Here is a 20016-nt window from a genome sequence, read left to right on the forward strand (position 1 = left end):
GGCTTTATTAGTAAGAAATGATATTAAATCATGAGAAAGAGGTGATATAGGATCGGAAGGTGCAGAATCTTTATGGGTTGAGCTAAGAAATAGCAGGGGCAAAAGGACCCTGATGGCAGTTATTTATAAGCCTCCAAACAGCTGCAGGGATGTGGACTACAAATTACAACTGGAAATAGAAAAGGCTTGTCAGAAGGGCAGTGTTATGATAACTGTGGGGGATTTTAACATGCGAGTAGATTGGGAAAATCAGGTCAGCACTGGATCTCAAGAGAGAGAATTTGCAGAATGTCTGCCAGATGGCTTTTTAGAACAGCTTGTTGTTGAGCCCACTAGGGAATCGGCTGTACTGGATTGATATTGTGTAATGAACCGGAGGTGATTAGAGAGATTGAGGTGAAGGAACCCTTAGGAGGCAGTGATCATAACATGATTGAGTTCACTGTGAAATTAGAAAAAGAGAAGCCGAAATCTGATGTGTCGGTATTTCAGTGGAGTAAAGGAAATTACAGTGGCATGAGAGAGGAACTGGCCAAAGTTGACTAGAAAGGGACACTGGCGGGAAAGACAGCAGAGCAGCAGTGGCTGGAGTTTATGCGAGAAATGAGGTATGTGCAAGACAGGTATGTTCCAAAAAAGAAGAAATTTTTGAGTGGAAAAAGGATGCAACCGTGGTTGACAAGAGAAGTCAAAGTCAAAGTTAAAGCAGAGAAGAGGGCATACAAGGTAGCAAAAATTAGTGGGAAGACAGAGGATTGGGAAGTTTTTAAAACCTTACAAAAGGAAACCAAGAAGGTCATTAAGAGAGAAAAGATTAACTATGAAAGGAAGCTAGCAAATAATATTAAAGAGGATACTAAAAGATTTTTCAAGTATATAAAGAGTAAAAGACAGGTGAGAATAGATATAGGACCGATAGAAAATGATGCTGGAGAAATTGTAATGGGAGATAAGGAGATGACTGAGGAACTGAACGAGTATTTTGCATCAGTCTTCACTGAGGAAGACATCAGCAGTATACCGGACACTCAAGGGTGGCAGGGAAGAGAAGTGTGCGCAGTCACAATTACGACAGAGAAAGTACTCAGGAAGCTGAATAGTCTAAGGGTAGATAAATCTCCTGGACCACATGGAATGCACCCGGATGTTCTGAAGGAAGTAGCTGTGAAGATTGCGGAGGCATTAGCGATGATCTTTCAAAAGTCGATTGATTCTGGCATGGTTCCAGAAGACTGGAAGATTGCAAATGTCACTCCGCTATTTAAGAAGGGAGCAAGGAAGCAAAAAGGAAATTATAGACCTGTTAGCTTGACATCAGTGGTTGGGAAGTTGTTGGAGTCGACTGTCAAGGATGAGGTTACAGAGTACCTGGAGGCATATGACAAGATAGACAGAACTCAGCATGGATTCCTTAAAGGAAAATCCTGCCTGACAAACCTATTACAATTTTTTGAGGAAATTACCAGTAGGCTAGACAAGGGAGATGCAGTGGATGTTGTATATTTGGATTTTCAGAAGGCCTTTGAAAAGGTGCCACACACGAGGCTACTTAACAAGATAAGAGCCCATGGAATTACAGGAAAGTTACATACGTGGATAGAGTGTTGGCTGATTGGCAGGAAACAGAGAGTGGGAATAAAGGGATCCTACTCTGGTTGGCTGCCGGTTACCAGTGGTGTTTCGCAGGGATCAGTGTTGGGGCCGCTTCTTTTTACATTGTACATCAACGATTTGGATTATGGAATAGATGGCTTTGTGGCTAAGTTTGCTGACGATACAAAGATAGGTGGAGGGGCCGGTAGTGCTGAGGAAACGGAAAGTCTGCAGAGAGACTTGGATAGATTGGAAGAATGGGCAGAGAAGTGGCAAATGAAGTACAATGTTGGAAAGTGTATGGTTATGTACTTTGGCAGAAAAAATAAACGGGCGGACTATTATTAAAATGGGGAAAGAATTCAAAGTTCTGAGATGCAACGGGACTTGGGAGTCCTCGTACAGGATACCCTTAAAGTTAACCTTCAGGTTGAGTCAGTAGTGAAGAAGGCGAATGCAATGTTGGCATTCATTTCTAGAGGAATAGGGTATAGGAACAGGGATGTGATGTTGAGGCTCTATAAGGCGCTGGTGAGACCTCACTTGGAGTACTGTGGGCAGTTCTGGTCTCCTTATTTAAGAAAGGATGTGCTGACGTTGGAGAGGGTATAGAGAAGATTCACTAGAATGATTCCGGGAATGAGAGGGTTAACATATGAGGAACATTTGTTTGCTCTTGGACTGTATTCCTTGGAGTTTAGAATGAGGGGAGACCTCATAGAAACATTTCAAATGTTAAAAGGCATGGACAGAGTGGATGTGGCAAAGTTGTTTCCCATGATGGGGGAGTCTAGTACGAGAGGGCATGACTTAAGGATTGAAGGGCGCCCTTTCAGAACAGAAATGCGAAGACATTTTTTTAGTCAGAGGGTGGTGAATCTATGGAATTTGTTGCCAAGAGCAGCAGTGGAGGCCAAGTCATTGAGTGTATTTAAGGCAGAGATTGATCGGTATCTGAGTAGCCAGGGCATCAAAGGTTATGGTGAGAAGGCGGGGGAGTGGGACTAAATAGGAGAATGGATCAGCTCATGATAAAATGGCGGGGCAGACTCAATGGGCCGAATGGCCTACTTCTGCTCCTTTGTTTTATGGTCTTATAACAAATAGATAAGCAATAAATATGGAGAAAATAAGTTGTATATTCCTTGAAAGTGGGTCCATAGATTGTGGGAACAGTTCAATGATGAGGTCAGTTGAACCTCCAGTTCAAGAGCCTGATGGCTATGGGGTAATAGCTGTTCCTGAAACTTGGGGTGCCAGTCCTTAGGCTCCTGTATCTTCCTCCTGCTTGCAGCACTGCAAAGAGAACACGACCTGGCTGGTGGAGCTCCCTGGTGATAGATGCTACTTTCCTACACATCGCTCCATGCAGATGTGCTTAATGGTGCGGAGGGCTTTAGTTAGAAACATAGAAAACCTACAGCACAATACAGGCCCTTCGGCCCACAAAGTTGTGCCAAACATATACCTACATTAAAAATTACTTGGCTTACCTATAGCCCTCTATTTTTCTAAGCTCCATGTACTTATCCAGAAGTCTCTTAAAAGACCCTATCGTATCTGCCTCCACCACCGTTGCCGGCAGCCTATTCCATGCACTCACGAGTCTCTGAGTAAAAAACTTACCCCTGACATCTCTGTACCTACTCCCCAGCACCTTAAACCTGTGTCCTCTTGTGGCAACCATTTCAGCCCTGGGAAAAAGCCTCCGACTATCCACACGATCAATGCCTCTCATCATCTTATACACCTTTATCAGGTCACCTCTCATCATTTGTCACTCCAAGGAGAAAAGGCCGAGTTCACTCAACCCGTTTTCATAAGGCATGATCCCCAATCCAGGCAATATCCTCGTAAATCTCCTCTGCACACTTTCTATAGCTTCCACATCCTTCCTGTAGTGAGGCAACCAGAACTGAGCACAGTACTCCAAGTGGGGTCTGACCAGGGTCCTAGTTGCAACATTACCTCTCGGATCCTAAATTCAATTCCACGATTAATGAAGGCCAATGCACCATATGCTCCTTAACCACAGAGTCAACCTGTGCAGCAGCCTTAAGTGTCCTATGGACTTGGACCCTAAGATCCCTCTGATCCTCCACACTGCCAAGAGTCTTACCATTAATACTATATTCTGCCATCATATTTCACCTACCAAAATGAACCACCTCACACTTATCTGGGTTGAACTCCATCTGCCACTTCTCAGCCCAGTTTTGCATCCTATCAATGTCCCACTGTAACCTCTGACAGCCCTCCACACTATCCAAAACACCCCCAACCATTGTGTCATCAGTAAACTTACTAACCCATCCCTCCACTTCCTCATCCAGGTCATTTATAAAAATCACGACGAGTAAGGGTCCCAGAACAGATCCCTGAGGCACTCCACTGGTCACCGACTTCCATGAAGAATATGACTCGTCTACAACCGCTCTTCACCTTCTGTGGGCAAGCCAGTTCTGGATCCACAAAGCAATGTCCCCTTGGATCCCATGCCTCCTTACTTTCTCAATAAGCCTTGCATGGGGTACCTTATCAAATGCCTTGCTGAAATTCATATACACTACATCTACTGCTCTTCCTTCGTCAATGCATTTAGTCACATCCTCAAAAAAATTCAATCAGGTCGTAAGGCATGACCTGCTCTTGACAAGCCATGCTGACTATTCCTAATTATATTATACCTCTCCAAATGTTCATAAATCCTGCCTCTCAGGATCTTTTCCATCAACTTACCAACCACTGAAGTAAGACTCACTGGTCTATAATTTCCTGGGCTATCTCTACTCCCTTTCTTGAATAGGGGAACAACATCTGCAACCCTCCAATCCTCTGGAACCTCTCCCGTCCCCATTGATGATGCAAAAATCATCGCCAGAGGTTCAGCAATCTCCTCCCTTGCCTCCCACAGTAGCCTGGGGTACATCTCATCCGGTCCCGGCGACTTAACCAACTTGATGCTTTTCAAATGCTCCAGCACATCATCTTTCTTAATATCTACATGCTCAAGCTTTTCAGTCTGCTGCAAGTCAGCACTACAATCACCATGATCCTTTTCCACAGTGAATACTGAAGTAAAATATTCATTAAGTACCTCTGCTATTTCCTCCGGTTCCACACACACTTTCCCACTGTCACACTTGATTGGTCCTATTCTTTCACGTCTTATCCTCTTGCTCTTCACATACCTGTAGAATGCCTTGGGGATTTCTTTAATCCTGCCCGCCAAGGCCTTCTCATGACCCCTTCTGGCTCTCCTAATTTCCTTCTTAAGCTCCTTCCTATTGGCCTTAGTTGTGATGGACTGGGTTGTATCTTTTTGAAGGCTTTTCTGTTCAAGGGCATTGGTGCAACCAGTTAATATATTCTCCACTGCACCTCTATAGAAGCTTGTCAACATGTTAGGTGACATGCAGAATCTTCACAAACTTCAAAGAAAGTAGAAGTACTGCCATGCTTTCTTCATAATGGCACTTACGTGCTGGATCCAGAGCAAATCCTCTGAAATGACAACACTGACGAATTTGAAGTTGATGACCCTCTCCATCTCTGATCCCCTGGTGAGGATTGGCTCATGGACTTCCAGTTTCCTCCTCCTAAAGTCAATAATTAGCTCCTTGATCATGCTGACACTGAGTTGTGGCACTACTCAGCCAAATACTCAGTCTCCCTCCTATATGCAGATTCGTCCAACAACAGTGGTGTGAGCAAACTTAAATATGGCATTGGAGCTGTTAGAGGTATTAAGCCAGTAGAGCAGAGGGCTAAGCACAAAGCCTTATGGTGAACCTCTGCTGATGGACATTGTGGAGGAGATGTTGTTGCCAATCCAAACTGACTGGGGTCTGCAAGTGAGGAAACCGAGGATCCTTGCTGACACCATTCAAGCCCTGCCACAGCTGTCGAGCATCCTTTAGTGATTCAAGTTTGCTCCGGAGTTACCACTTTGCACTTGAGATTGCTTTCTGGAGAATTGTACCTGGACCTCTTGTATTTTGATTGGCCACCAGACTTGAATGCCACCAATTTGGCCCTCAGCAGATCATGTATCTCATGGTTCACCCAGGGCTTCTGGCTGGGGAAGACTTTGAAAGATTTTGTGGGAACACACTCATCTATGACTGCTTTCATAAAGTCGGTGACAACCTTAGTGTATTCATTCAGATCCTCTGATGAGTCTTTGAACACAGTCCAGTTTACGGAGTCAAAGTAAGCCTGCAGCTGCTCCTCTGCCTCCCACAACCACCTCATTGTCATACTTACCTCTCGGGTCTTGCTCTTTAGCCTCTGCCTGAATGCAGGGAGGAGGAGGACAGCCAGGTGATCAGATTTCCCGAAATGTGGTCTAGGATGCAACGATAGGCATTCCTATGGTCAGGTGTGTTGGGACCCCTTGTGCTGCATGTGATACATTGATGATTATTAGGCAGAGATTTCTTCAAACAAGCCTGACTGAAGTCCCCGACAATGATTTGAAAGTCATCAGGGCAGACTGTCTCTTGTTTGCTGATGTCAGCACTCAGTGCCTCAAGTACCTGCTTCATATCGGCCTCCAGTGACGTGTAACCTGTGGTCAGGATCATGGAGCAGAAACCTGTGGTCAGGATCATGGAGCAGAACTCCCTTGATACGTAGAATAGTCAGCACTTAATCATTAGATGCTCAGGGTCGGGAGAACAAGACTGTAATAGGACCATTACATTCGAGTGCCACAGGAGTTTATGATGAAACTCAAACCCCCAACTTTTGCCTTCTCTGAATCAGCAGTCCAGTCCATCCTGCATATTGAGAAGCCCTTGGGTCTTACCAACATATTCAGCATGTCCAGAGTGAGCTACGCCTCCATGAAAAGGTAAATACAGCAATATCTCATTTCCCTCTAATATAGCAATCTTGCCCTAAGGCCCTCAATTTTGTCTCCAGTGACTGTACATTTGCTAAGAAGATACTGGATAGAGAAAGTTTCATGCCCTGGCGCTTTAGCCTGGCTTGGAGTCCTCCCCTCCTTTGTCTGGGTGAGAAGTTCAAGGGGGATATTAGAGGAAGGTTTTTTTAACTCAGAGAGCGGTTTGTGTGTGGAATGCACTGTCTGAGTCAGTGGTGGAGGCAGATACACTAGTGAAGTTTAAGAGACTACTAGACAGGTATATGGAGGAATTTAAGGAGGGGGGTTATATGGGAGGCAGGGTTTGAGGGTTGGCACAACATTGTGGGCCGAAGAGCCTGGAATGTGCTGTACTATTTTATGTTCTGTGTCTCTTTCAGCCATGGTTATCTCCCTTCATCTGCTTAAAGGAGTTCTGCCTACATGCTCGAGAGTTAAGTTTGCTGACAGTTAAGTTTGTTGAAGATCAGGAAACCGCTCGTTCGTTAAGACGGTTCACGAGTATGTTATTGAAAGAGAAATTACAGCTGCAGATTGCAATGTGAGTAGTTGAGAGGAATAATATTCAAAAGTTTTGTAAACTACTTGCATTGCGTCACTGTTTCATCACTGCCTCTTTGAATGAATGTTTACTGCAATCTTACCAGAAATGGCTAAAGAAACAAGAATTTTTCATTTCTGCAGGATAATTAGGCAAATAATATGCTTTTGAATTAAGAAAGCAGTAGATATTTACCTCTGACTGTCAAGGAAGCAGTAGTCTGTTGGTCCCCAGAATCACAAGTATATTCCCCAGCATCTTCTAGCTTCAGGTTGTGAATTACTAATTCAACAATGGGGCCATTCTGCTTCATTTCATACTTGTCATTTGGTTTAAGTACCTCAGGTCCCTTTCTCCATTCTACAGAGGCATCAGGTTTAGTAAGCTCACAGTGCAGTAGGGCAGACTGGCCTTCTTCTGCTTCTTCATTTTTAAGCCATCGTTTGAAAAGTACTGGCAAGACTGAAAAGATTATTATTATTATTATAGTACAACAGAAAGTAATGTTTATAGGTAAAAGCAAACAAAGAAGAGTGCTTTAATAGTCTTCTTTTAAGAATAAGTTGGTGGAGAGTGGTTGGACATTGACATAAAAGCAAGATAAATCTGAGCTGTTAGGGACTCAGATTCTGATCATGGCATATATCTCAAAGAAAATTTGTATTTTTTTGAACATCTTATGCAGTAATAACACTAGGGGTACCTACGGAATATAGAACAGTACAGCACAGGAATATACTCTTTGACCCAGTACATTCTGCAGAACAAACTAAATTAGTAATCTAAAACCAACAAAACTAATCCCTTCAGACAACCCCAAATTGCTCTAAAAAGCCACTTCATAGGCATTTTACTAATTCCTTCTCTTGGGGTTCAGCACCAACCTGATTTTCCCCATCTACCTGCATATGGAAATCCCCTATGACCATCATTACATTCTTCTGGACAACATTGTTTACCTTTTGGAAATTATTTCACAAAAGATTGTCTTTACTATTGTACTTTGTGTATTGATCCCAGAAATGAAAAGGTTAATGTATCAGGAGTGTTTGATGGCTCTGGGTCTGTACATGCTGGAGTTTAGAAGCATGAGGGGGGAGTCTTATTGAAACCTATAGAATATTGAAAGGCCTAGATAGGGTAGACGTGGAGAGGATGCTTCCAGTAGTGGGGGAGTCTAGGACCAGTGGGCACAAATTCAGGATAGAAAGACGTCCCTTTAGAACTGAAATGAAAAGGAATTTCTTTAGCCAGAAGGTGGTGAATCTGTGGAATTCATTGTCACAGATGGCTGTGGAGACAAGGTTAATGGGTATAATTAAAGAGGAAGTTCATAGGTTCTTGATTAGTCCAGGTATCAAAATGTATGGGGAGAAGGCAGGTGAATGGGGTTGAGAGGGACAATAAATTGGCCATTATGGAATGGCAGAGCACACTTGATGTGTCAAATGATCTAATTCTGCTCCAGTGTCTTATGGTAACAAGTAAATCTATAAACAGGGAATTTTAATGGTAAACACGAGGAAATCTGCAGATGCTGGAATTTCAAGCAACACACATAAAAATTGCAGGTGAATATAGCAGGCCAGGCAGCATCTCTAGGAAGAGGTACAGTCGACGTTTCAGGCCGAGACCCTTCGTCAGGACTAACTGAAAGAAGAGATAGTAAGAGATTTGAAAGTGGGAGGGGGAGGGTGAGATCTGAAATGATAGGAGAAGACATAAGGGGGAGGGATGAAGCTAAGAGCTGGAAAGTTGATTGGGAAAAGGGATATGAGAGGATCATGGGACGGGAGGCCTAGGGAGAAAGAAAGGGGGAGGGGGGAACCCAGAGGATGGGCAAGGAGTACAGTGAGAGGGACAGAGGGAGAAAAAGAGAGGAAAAAACATAATAAATAAGTAACGGATGGGATATGAAGGGGAGGTGGGGCATTAACGGAAGTTAGAGAAGTCAATGTTCATGTCGTGAACAGGTTGGAGGCTACACATTTTAATTCCACGTCCCATTCCCATTCTGATATGTCTATCCACGGCCTCCTGTACTGTCAAGATGACAGTCCTTGCAGGTGAGGCGACACTTCACCTATGAGTCAGCTGGGGTGGTAATGCGTCATCCAATGTGGCCTCCTATATATTGGTGAGACCCGACACAGGCTGGGAGACCATTTCGCTGAACAGCTACGTTCTGTCCGCCAGAGAAAGTAGGATCTCCCAGTGGCCACACATTTTAATTCCATGTCCCATTCCCATTCTGGTATGTCTATCCATGGCCTCCTGTACTGTCAAGATGAAGCCACACTCAGGTTGGAAGAACAACACCTTATATTCTGTCTGGGTAGCCTCCAACCTGATGGCATGAGCACTGACTTCTCTAATTTCCGTTAATGCCCCACCTCTCCTTCATACCCCATCTGTTATTTATTATATATATATATTTTTTTTCTCTCTCTCTTTCTCCCTGTCACTATACTCCTTGCCCATCCTCTGGGTTCCCCCCTCCCCCTTTCTTTCTCCCTCGGCCTCCCGTCCCATGATCCTCTCATATCCCTTTTGCCAATCAACTGTCCAGCTCTTGGCTCCATCCCTCCCCCTCCTGTCTTTTCCTATCATTTTGGATCTCCCCCTCCCCCTCCCCCTCCCACTTTCAAATCTCTTACCATCTCTTCTTTCAGTTAGTTCTGACGAAGGGTCTTGGCCCGAAACGTCGACTGTACCCCTTCCTAGAGATGCTGCCTGGCCTGCTGCGTTCACCAGCAATTTTTATGTGTTTAATTTTAATGGTAATTCTATCTTTTTTTCTTTCTGGAGATCCTGTCTGATCAGCTAGGTATTTTTAACATTCGCTTCTGGTTTAGAATTCCGGCAACCACAACGTTCTGTATTTTACAGTTCCTGCATCTTTTTTTCTCTCATCCTCATTTATCTCCTTGTGTTTATATTTCATTCACGTTGGTCAATTTCTATCAACAACCCTGTATCTTCTGTTAGCTGACAATATTTGTGTTACTCAGTCTCTCTTGGTGCCACCCTATCACTCAACTCTTCTCCCTCCTCAGCAATTTCAAAGCATGTTTGATTTTTTACTTTTCTCATTTCTGATGAAGGCCATCAATTTGAATGTTAACTTTATTGCTGCCCGATTAAACATTCACAGCCTTTTCTAAATTATTTCAGGTATCTAGAATCTGAACTTTTTTAGGTTTTCAAACTAAAAAATCTACACGGCACAGTAGTGTAGTGGTTAGCATAACTCTACTACAGCACCCGTGATCTCGTTGTTATTAAGGAGTTTGTATATTCTCCCCATGGCCATGTAGGTTTCCTCTGGGTGCTCCAGTTTCCTCCCACATTTCAAAGACATATGGGTTAGGGTTACTATGTTGAGGGTATGCTCTATGGAATGTGTGGCGACACTTGCAGGCTGCCACCAAGCACATCCTCAGACTGTGAAAGTCGTTGACCCAAACAACGGATCTCACCGTATGTTTCAATGTACTGCGTACGTAACAAGTAAAGCTAATCTTCAGTCTTTCAAATAGTCTTTTCTTTCCTCCACTGGTCTATTAACCTACCTTTCACAGTTATACAAGCTGTAGTTTGCTGATCCCCAAAGCAGCAGAAATACTCTCCAGCATCTGCTGATTCCAAGTCATGAATCTGTAACATTTGTGCACAACCTTCCTGTTTTATTGTGTATTTTTCATTTGAAGTGATCAAAAGAGATCCTTTCCTCCACTTCACAGGCACTTTAGGTTGAGACAGTTCACAATGTAGGATTGCCATCCCATGCTCTTCAACCTCTTGGTTCTGAAGTTCTTTCATCAGAATTATTGGTGCAACTGAAATACATCCAAAAGAATTCATTTACTATATTTATCTGGAAAGTGCAATTCTTCATCTGAATCCCAAATTTAATTTGTATCCCTATGCGGAACACCATCAACCTTGCTTGGGACCATTTTTATGGTTATGCATTCAGTTGAAGGCTTAGGCTGTTGGCTTGGGGCATGTAACATTGTCATACTGCATATAATAGACTTACAAACAAATTAAGTAATTACTTCCCTGCATCATCACCACATATTAGGCCTTTGAAGCTTCATCCCAAAATCAATCTTTCAAATGAAATATAAGATCCATATTCTCTTTACACAGTTGAGTGAATAATAGCAAATTATTTTTTATCTATGACTAAGATTTGATAAAGTGAATATACTGAATATAACATTATCAAAGTTCAAACCGAATTTATTATCAAAGTACATATAATATCCTGAGATTCACAGTAGAACAAAGAATTGATAGCATGGTTAAGCTCCAATTGCATGCTTGCCTTTATTAGATGAGATACTGAATTCAAATCTCAGGAAGTTATATTGTGGCTTTATAAAACTCTGGTTCGAATGCTTCTGGAGTATTGCATACAGTTCTCATCATCCCATTATAGGAAGAAGGTAGAGGCTTTGGAGAGAGGGCAGAAGAGGTTTACCAGGATGTTGCCTGGATTAGAAGGCATTAGCTATGATGAGAGGCTGAACAAACTTGGGTTGTTTTCTCTGGAGTGGAAGAGGCTGAGAGGTGACCTGACACAGGTTTGGAAGAGAGTGGTGGATGCCTAGTGGATTTACACAGAGAATGGCAGATATCTGTAATGCTTTGCCTACAGTGATGATGCAGGCAGATACATTAGGGACTTTTAAGAGATGTTTAGATAGGCACATGAATGTGAGGAAAATGGAGGGATATGGACATTCTGTAGGTAGAGGGGATTAGTGAGGTTGCCCATCTAATTAATAATTTAATTGGATCAGCACTACGCTGTGGGCCAAAGAGCCCGTTTCTGTGCTGTGACTACAGTAGAATCAATGAAAAACTTCACACAAAGATTGACAAACAACCAATGTGCAAAAGACAAACTGTACAAATACAAAAAACAAGTAAGAATAATAGTAACTAAATAATACTGAGAACATGAGTTGAAGAGTTCTTGAAAGTGGGCCCATAAGTCGTGGAGTTCAGTGTTGAGGTGAGTGAAGTGATCCAACAACCTGGTGACATGGAACCTATGGCTCCTGCGCCTCCTTCCGGATGGCAGCAGCAAGAAGAGATCATGTCCTTCATGATGGATGCTTAGTGAGATTAGTGTGCAAACTTAAAGCACACGGTATTGGGGGTAAGGTATTGATGTGGATAGAGAATTGGCTGGCAGACAGGAAGCAAGAGTGGGAATAAACGGGACCTTTTCAGAATGGCAGGCAGTGACTAGTGGGGTACCGCAAGGCTCAGTGCTGGGACCCCAGTTGTTTACAATATATATTAATGACTTAGACGAGGGAATTAAATGCAATATCTCCAAGTTTGCGGATGACACGAAGCTGGGCGGCAGTATTAGCCATGAGGAGGATGCTAAGAGGATGCAGGGTGACTTGGATAGGTTAGGTGAGTGGGCAAATTCATGGCAGGTGCAATTTAATGTGGATAAACGTGAGGTTATCCACTTTGGTGGCAAGAACAGGAAAACAGATTATTATCTGAATGGTGGCCGATTAGGAAAAGGGGAAGTGCAACGAGACCTGGGTGTCATTATACACCAGTCATTGAAAGTGGGCATGCAGGTACAGCAGGCAGTGAAAAGGGTGAATGGTATGCTGGCATTCATAGCAAGAGGATTTGAGTACAAGAGCAGAGAGGTACTACTGCAGTTGTACAAGGCCTTGGTGAGACTACACCTGGAGTATTGTGTGCAGTTTTGGTCCCCTAATCTGAGGAAAGACATCCTTGCCATAGAGGGAGTACAAAGAAGGTTCACCAGATTGATTCCTGGGATGGCAGGACTTTCATATGATGAAAGACTGGATCGACTAGGCTTATACTCTCTGGAATTTAGAAGATTGAGGGGGGATCTGATTGAAACATATAAAATTCTAAAGGGATTGGACAGGCTACATGCAGGAAGATTGTTCCCGATGTTGGGGAAGTCCAGAACGAGGGGTCACAGTTTGAGGATAAAGGGGAAGCCTTTTAGGATCGAGATGAGGAAAAACTTCTTCACACAGAGAGTGGTGAATCTGTGGAATTCTCTGCCACAGGAAACAGTTGAGGCCAGTTCATTGGCTATATTTAAGAGGGAGTTAGATATGGCCCTTGTGGCTAAAGGGATCAGAGGGTACGGAGAGAAGGCAGGTACAGGGTTCTGAGTTGGATGATCAGCCATGATCGTATTGAATGGCGGTGCAGGCTCGAAGGGCTGAACGGCCTACTCCTGCACCTATTTTCTATGTTTCTATGCTGCTTTCTTGTGGCAGTGCTCCTTGTAGAGGTGCTTACTATTTCCCACTGCATGTAAAACTTCACTGGTTAAGAAGCTTATTTGTTTTCAAATAATAAGTTTTTTCTGTTATTTATTTATTTTTTTTAAGGATGCAGGTGTCACTGACCTTGTTGCCCATCCTAGTTATACTTTAGATGCTGCTGAAATACATGTTGGGTTGGGAACTCCAGATTCAGACACAGAGGTGATACATTTCAAAGCCAAGAAGGTGTGTGTGACTTGGAGGTGAACCTGCAACCGAATAGTGTTCCTATATGCCTGCTACTTATAGGATGTGTTTTTCAGTAGAACAGGTCACAGGTTTGAGAGGTGTCATCAAAGTAGCCTTGGCAAGTAATGCTGTGCATTTTGTAGATGACAAACACTACAGCCATGATATAACAGTGGGAGGAATGAATGTTTAGGGTAGCTGTGGAGATACCAATCAAGCAGGTTACTTTGTTCTGAACTGTGTTGTGCTTGAGTATTGACGGTGTTGTAGTCACCCAAACAAGAGGACAGTATTGTATCACGCACCATTTCTGTATCTTGCAAAGGAAGAAAAGGGTTTGGATTTTCAGATGTTGAAATGAATTGGTATGCAATGAATTCCTCGGAAGCTGGGCTCTCCCTTGTTGGGGATGGTCATTCCCTGTCATTTGTTTGGTGAGAATGTTACTTGCCATTTTGCCTTTGCAAGGATTTGAAAATATGAACAGTAGCCATGCAAATAAGTAGCAAGTAAAGATGACAAATGAATGCTTCCCTTAATTGGTTGGGCACTGAGTATAAAAGTAAGGAATCATGCCACCAGCTATATAAAATGCTGGTTAAGCCACACTTGCAGTATTGTGCACAATATGGTTACTCCACTAGAGGAAGGACATGGACACGAACATGAAGAAGAGCTTTGGCAGGACAATGCCTTGATTAGAGGGTATGATCTATGAGAAGTTGGACAAACTGAGTTGTTATCTCTAGAGCAGCAGGGATAGACTTGATAGAAGTTTATAAAATTATGAAGACAGAAATGTCAAGCACTAGAGGACATGAAGGTGAAAATTCAGTTCACTTCATGATAGGAAGGACGTTGAAGCTTTAGAGAGGGTGCAGAGGAGATTTACCAAGATGCTATAGGGATTAGAGAGCATGTTTTATCAGGACACACTGAGCAAGCAAGTGGAGCGAAGGAGGATAAGGGGTGATTAGACAGAAGTGTACAAGATACTAAGAGGCATAGATTGAGTGGAGAGCCGGAGACACTTTGCCAGGGTGGAAATGGTCAATACCAGGAGTCATAATTTTAAAGTGATCAGAGGGAAGTATAGGGAGGAATTTCAGAGGTGAGTTTTATTTTTACAGGGAATAGTCAGTGCATGGAACACCCTGCTTGAGGTGGAGGTAGGGGCAGATACATTAGGGCATTTAAGAAAATCTTAGATAGGCACATGGATGACAGAAAAGTGGAGGCAAAGGTTGGATTGATCTTCGTGGGTTGCGGAGTTGGTGCAGCATTGTGGGCTGAAGCGCCTGTGATGTGCTTTGATGTTTTGTCCTCTTAAACTGAAATAATTCAATATATTGGTTACAGCAGTATAATTATACTGGTCAACACAAATAATAGGTTTATGTTCTAATGACTGTACATCAATACAATCATATAAAATTATCAAACCAAGTTGAACTAACATTTTTAAGTATAAAAATGTGATGCAAAGAACTGGACTGTTGAACATTGAAGAGCGACTATCAATATACTCTGAATAGAGCACAACTTACTGCACATCTCTTTAAATTATGGATTTTCTCTTACCATTAACTTTCAAGTAGCCATCAGTTTGCTGGTCCCCGGAATCACAGGTGTATTTACCTGTATCTTCTGTATTGACATTGTGGATTGATAATTCAACAACTGTACCAACTTGTTTCATTTCATACTTGCTGCTGGGATGAAGTATTTTTGATCCTTTTTTCCATTTGACTGGTGCACCAGACTTTGTAAGCTCACAACGAAATGTGACTAGATTACCCTCTTCAGTTTCCTCATTCTGCAGCTCTTTTTTGAAGAGCACAGGCAATGCTGCAAAATTTGGAAAGACATTTAAGGATAGTATTTGAAAATTAGTTCTGAATTAATTAATTACAATAAATTCATTTTACGGAAAGGGATTTATGAACAACAAAAGGCAATACTGTACAAAGGGTCTTTTTCCCCTTGGGGAAATAAGGCTGAAGAGAGCCAAAAAATTATGAAAGATTTCAATATGCAACAGAAAGAATGTTGTGCCCTGCACTTATGATGAAGGGCACAGCTAGAGATCATTCATTTAAGATAGTAAGCGAGAAATCAAACAGGGAATACGGAAGAAACCTCTTCAATCCAAAAATGTCAAAAAATATGAAGCTTGCTACTGTAGAGACCAAGTTGAAATAAATAACGTGGATTTAAGAGGAAGCTAGACAATAGAAAAAGGAATACACAGCTTGGCTGACAGACTTAAATAAAGAAACAGAATACTTCATTGGACCTTAAATATAAGCAGAGACACACACAAGACTGAAGATGTTGGAATATGCAGCAAAAAAAAAAAAAAGAGCTGCTGGAGGAACCCAGTGGATTAGGAGGATCAGGAACCATCTATGGTGAATAGTCATTTCAGGTACAGACCCTTCATCTGGACTGAAAGTGTAGAGAGGAGATTGCTAGTACCAATAATGTGAAGGGAGAAGGTTGGCAAGAGATGGCAACTGAATAACCTCTGCGTCACCAGTTGTCTTTGAAAATCTCTTAATTAAATCAGGTCATCTTCTTGTAACTGTTCTGGGAATATAACAGACTCCTGTTGGTAACCTTACCTTCTATGTGTTTATCCATTTCAGACAGACTCTTGAGTGATTAATAGTTTTGAAGCATCATTTCAGCTTTGTTAACTTTCAAGTATTCTAGAGCATTTAAACCTCAGTCAATGCCTTTTCAGCTTTACTATTAAAATGTATTTCTACATATTAATAATTTCATACTTGATGGGGTGTGAAAGGCTTTCAATATATTGTCTTCCACTTAATCAGACTAGCCATCTTCTTTTATGGTACAATAACTTATGTGCAGTGTGAATGTATTTCATCTGAAATCACGTGCAGTGGCCTTCAATAAATTAGATCAACTATATGATTAGATTTTTACCATACTTCCCTCATAAAACAGATTTCAAACATGGAAATTTCTCATCAGAGGCTTAATGCTTCTGTAACCCTTTCTTACCTGGATAGCAAATTCCAGCTTTATCCTCCAAGCAATCACACTTCTCCAAAATCACCTAATTATATTTGATGGTATCTAATCCACAGGATCTTCCTCCACACACGACTTTCTCCAAGTTTCTACCTGTTCTCAGTCATTTTCCCAGCACTAATTCCCCCTCCTCTTGAATCAATCATCACTTCAATTCAATGTAATAGTTTTTCTCTTCATTATTGTTTATCCTTCAACTTGCTTCCCCATCTCCTCTAGCACTAACCCATCCACCTAACTATGTTTTCCAGCATATCTCTCCCTTGTGCCACAATGGGTCAATGCTGATGAAAGGCCTTTGTGTAGAAAGGTGGGGCAAGGTTAATTTGAAAGATTAAAAATTATTATTTGTCATATATTCATGAAATGTGGAGTTCGTGTCAATGACCTACATAGTCTGAATATGTCCTGGGGACAGCCCACAAAGTGTCGCATTTCCGCACCAACACAGCATGCCCACAATTCACTAACCCTAACCGCACGTCTTTATAATGTGGGAGGAAACCAGAGCACCCAGAGGAAACCCACATGGCCATGGGCAGAATGTACAAACTCCTTATAGATAGTGGCAGAAAATGAACCCAAATTGCTGATTGCTGGCACTGTAAGGTGTTGCGTTAACTGTTATGTGACTGTTCCACCTTACTATGTTACTGTGCAGCCCTATTACGCTACTGTGCGCCTTCTCAACTACTGCATGGCAAATTTGAGGCCTTACATATACAAGTTTGCTGATGACAACACTGTATCAAAGGTGGTGATGAATCAGCATAATAGGAGAGAGACTGAAAATTTGGCTGAGTGGTGTAATAACAACAACCTCTCAGTCAACGTCAATTAAGACCAAGGAACTGATTGCAGACTTCAGGAGAGGAAACTAGAGGTCCATGAGCCAGTAATCATTGGAGGATCAGAGGTGGAGAGGGACAGTAAATTTAAATTCCTGGGTGTCAATATCTCAGAGGACCTGTCCTGGATCCATCACATAAATATAATTGCAAAGGAAGCATGATAGCGCCTCCACTTCCTCAGGAGGCTGCGGAGATTTGGCATGTCATCAAAAATCTTGGCAGACTTCTATAGATGTCTGGTGAAAAGTATGCTGACTGGCTGCATTAACGGCCTGGTATGGGTACACCAATGCCTTTGAGCAGAAAATCCTACAAAAGGTAGTGGATTCTGCCCAGTACATCATGGGTAAAACCCTTTCGACCACTGAGCAGAACTACATGAAACGTTGCTGTAGAAAAGCATCATCCAACATCACCACCCAGGCCATGCTCTTTTCATGCTGCTGCCATCAGGTAGGAGGAACGAGTGCCTCAGGATTCGCACCACCAGGTTTAAAAACAATTTAAGAACACGAAGGAGTCAATAACTCTACTGGGTGTTTTTTTTTATAGATCACCCAATTGTAACACGGACATCGAGGAGCAGACAGGGAGACGGATTCCAGAAAGGTGAAACAATAACAGAATTGTCGCGGTGGGAGATTTTAATTTCCCAGATATTGATTGGAATCTCCTTAGAGCAAGGGGTTTAAATGGGGTGGAGTTTGTTTGGTGTGTTCAGGAAGATTTCCTGACACAATATGTAGATAAGCCTACAAGAGGAGAGGCTGTATTGGGAAATGAACCTGGTCAGGTGTCAGATCTCTCAGTGGGAGATCATTTTGGAGATAGTGATCACAATTCTATCTCCTTTAGAATAGCATTGGAGAGGGATAGGAATAGACAGGTTAGGAAAGCATTTAATTGGAGTAAGGAGAAGTATGAGGCTATCAGGAAGGAACTTGGAAGCATAAATTGGGAACAGATGTTCTCAGGAAAATATATGGCAGAAATGTGGCAAATGTTTAGGGGATACTTGCATGGTGTTCTGTGCAGGTACATTCCAATGAGACAGAGAAAGGATGGTAGGGAACAGGAACCGTGGTGTACAAAGGCTGTTGAAAATCTAGTCAAGAAGAAAAGAAAAGCTTACAAAAGGTTCAAAAAACTAGGTAATGACAGAGATCTAGAAGATTATAAGGCTAATAGGAAGGAACTTAAAAAGGAAATTAGGAGAGCCAGAAGGGGCCATGAGAAGGCCTTGACAAGCAGGATTAAGGAAAACCCCAAGGCATTCTACAAGTATGTGAAGAGCAAGAGGATAAGATGTGAGAGAATAGGACCAATCAAGTGTGACAGTGGAAAAGTGTGTATGGAACCAGAGGAGATAGCAGAGGTACTTAATGAATACTTTGCTTCAGTATTCACTACGGAAAAGGATCTTGGCAATTGTAGGGATGACTTACAGCAGACTGAAAAGCTTGAGCATACAGATTTTAAGGAAGAGGATGTGCTGGAGCTTCTGGAAAGCATCAAGTTGGATAAGAAAGGGAGAGAGGAGATTACTGAGCCTCTGGCAATGACCTTCGCATCATCAATGAAGACAGGAGAGGTTCCGGAGCATTACGAGGGTTGTAGATGTTGGTCCCTTATTCAAGGAAGGGAGTCGAGATAGCCCAGGAAATTATAGACCAGTGAGTCTTACTTTAGTGGTTGGTAAGTTGATGGAGAAAACCCTGAGAGGCAGGATTTATGAACATTTGGAGAGGTATATTATGATTAAGAATAGTCAGCATGGCTTTGTCAAGGGCAGATCGTGCCTTACGAGCCTGATTGAATTTTTTGAGGATGTGACTAAACACATTGATGAAGGTAGAGCCGTAGATGTAGTGTATATGAATTTCAGCAAGGCATTTGACAAGGTACCCAATGCAAGGCTTATTGAGAAAGTAAGGCATAGTAAATTTGCTGATGACACAAAGATTGGAGGTGTTGTGGATAGTGTGGAGGGCTGTCAGAGGTTACAGCGGGACATCGATAGGATGCAAAACTGGGCTGAGAAGTGGTAGATGGAGTTCAACCCAGATAAGTGTGAGATGGTTCATTTTGATAGCTCAAATATGATGGCAAAATATAGTATTAATGGTAAGACTCTTGGCAGTGTGGAGGATCAGAGGGATCTTGGGGTCCAAGTCCATAGGACTCTCAAAGCTGCTGCACTGGTTGACTCTATGGTTAAGGCGGCATACGGTGTATTGGCTTTCATCAACTGTGGGACTGAGCTGAAGAGCCAAGAGGTAATGTTACAGCTATATAGGACCCTGCTCAGACCCCACTTAAGAGTACTGTGCTCAGTTCTAGTCACCTCACTGCAGGAAGGATGTGGAAACTATAGAAAGGTTGTACAGGAGATTGACAAGGATGTTGCCTGGATTGGGGAGCGTGCCTTATGAGAATAGGTTGAGTGAACTCCGCCTTTTTTCCTTGGAGCGAGAGAGGATGAGAGGTGACCTGATAGGGGTGTATAAGATGATGACAGGCATTGATCGGGTGGATAGTCAG

General features: G+C 42.5%; 1 protein-coding gene across 7 annotated transcripts in view; it reads right to left on the reverse strand.

Annotated features, from left to right (window-relative positions):
• obscnb (obscurin, cytoskeletal calmodulin and titin-interacting RhoGEF b) overlaps positions 1-20016 on the reverse strand; it is a 487178-nt gene that overhangs the window by 170992 nt on the left and 296170 nt on the right. For all 7 annotated transcript variants that reach the window (XM_063044498.1, XM_063044500.1, XM_063044497.1 and 4 more), the window contains 3 exons: positions 15146-15412; positions 10595-10861; positions 7218-7484 (listed from right to left, as the gene is read on the reverse strand). In XM_063044498.1, the coding sequence (XP_062900568.1) occupies positions 7218-7484; positions 10595-10861; positions 15146-15412 (801 nt within the window). The remainder of the gene's footprint in view (positions 1-7217; positions 7485-10594; positions 10862-15145; positions 15413-20016) is intronic.

Source organism: Mobula hypostoma, chromosome 3 (genome assembly GCF_963921235.1).
Source record: "Mobula hypostoma chromosome 3, sMobHyp1.1, whole genome shotgun sequence".
Taxonomy (NCBI): domain Eukaryota; kingdom Metazoa; phylum Chordata; class Chondrichthyes; order Myliobatiformes; family Myliobatidae; genus Mobula; species Mobula hypostoma.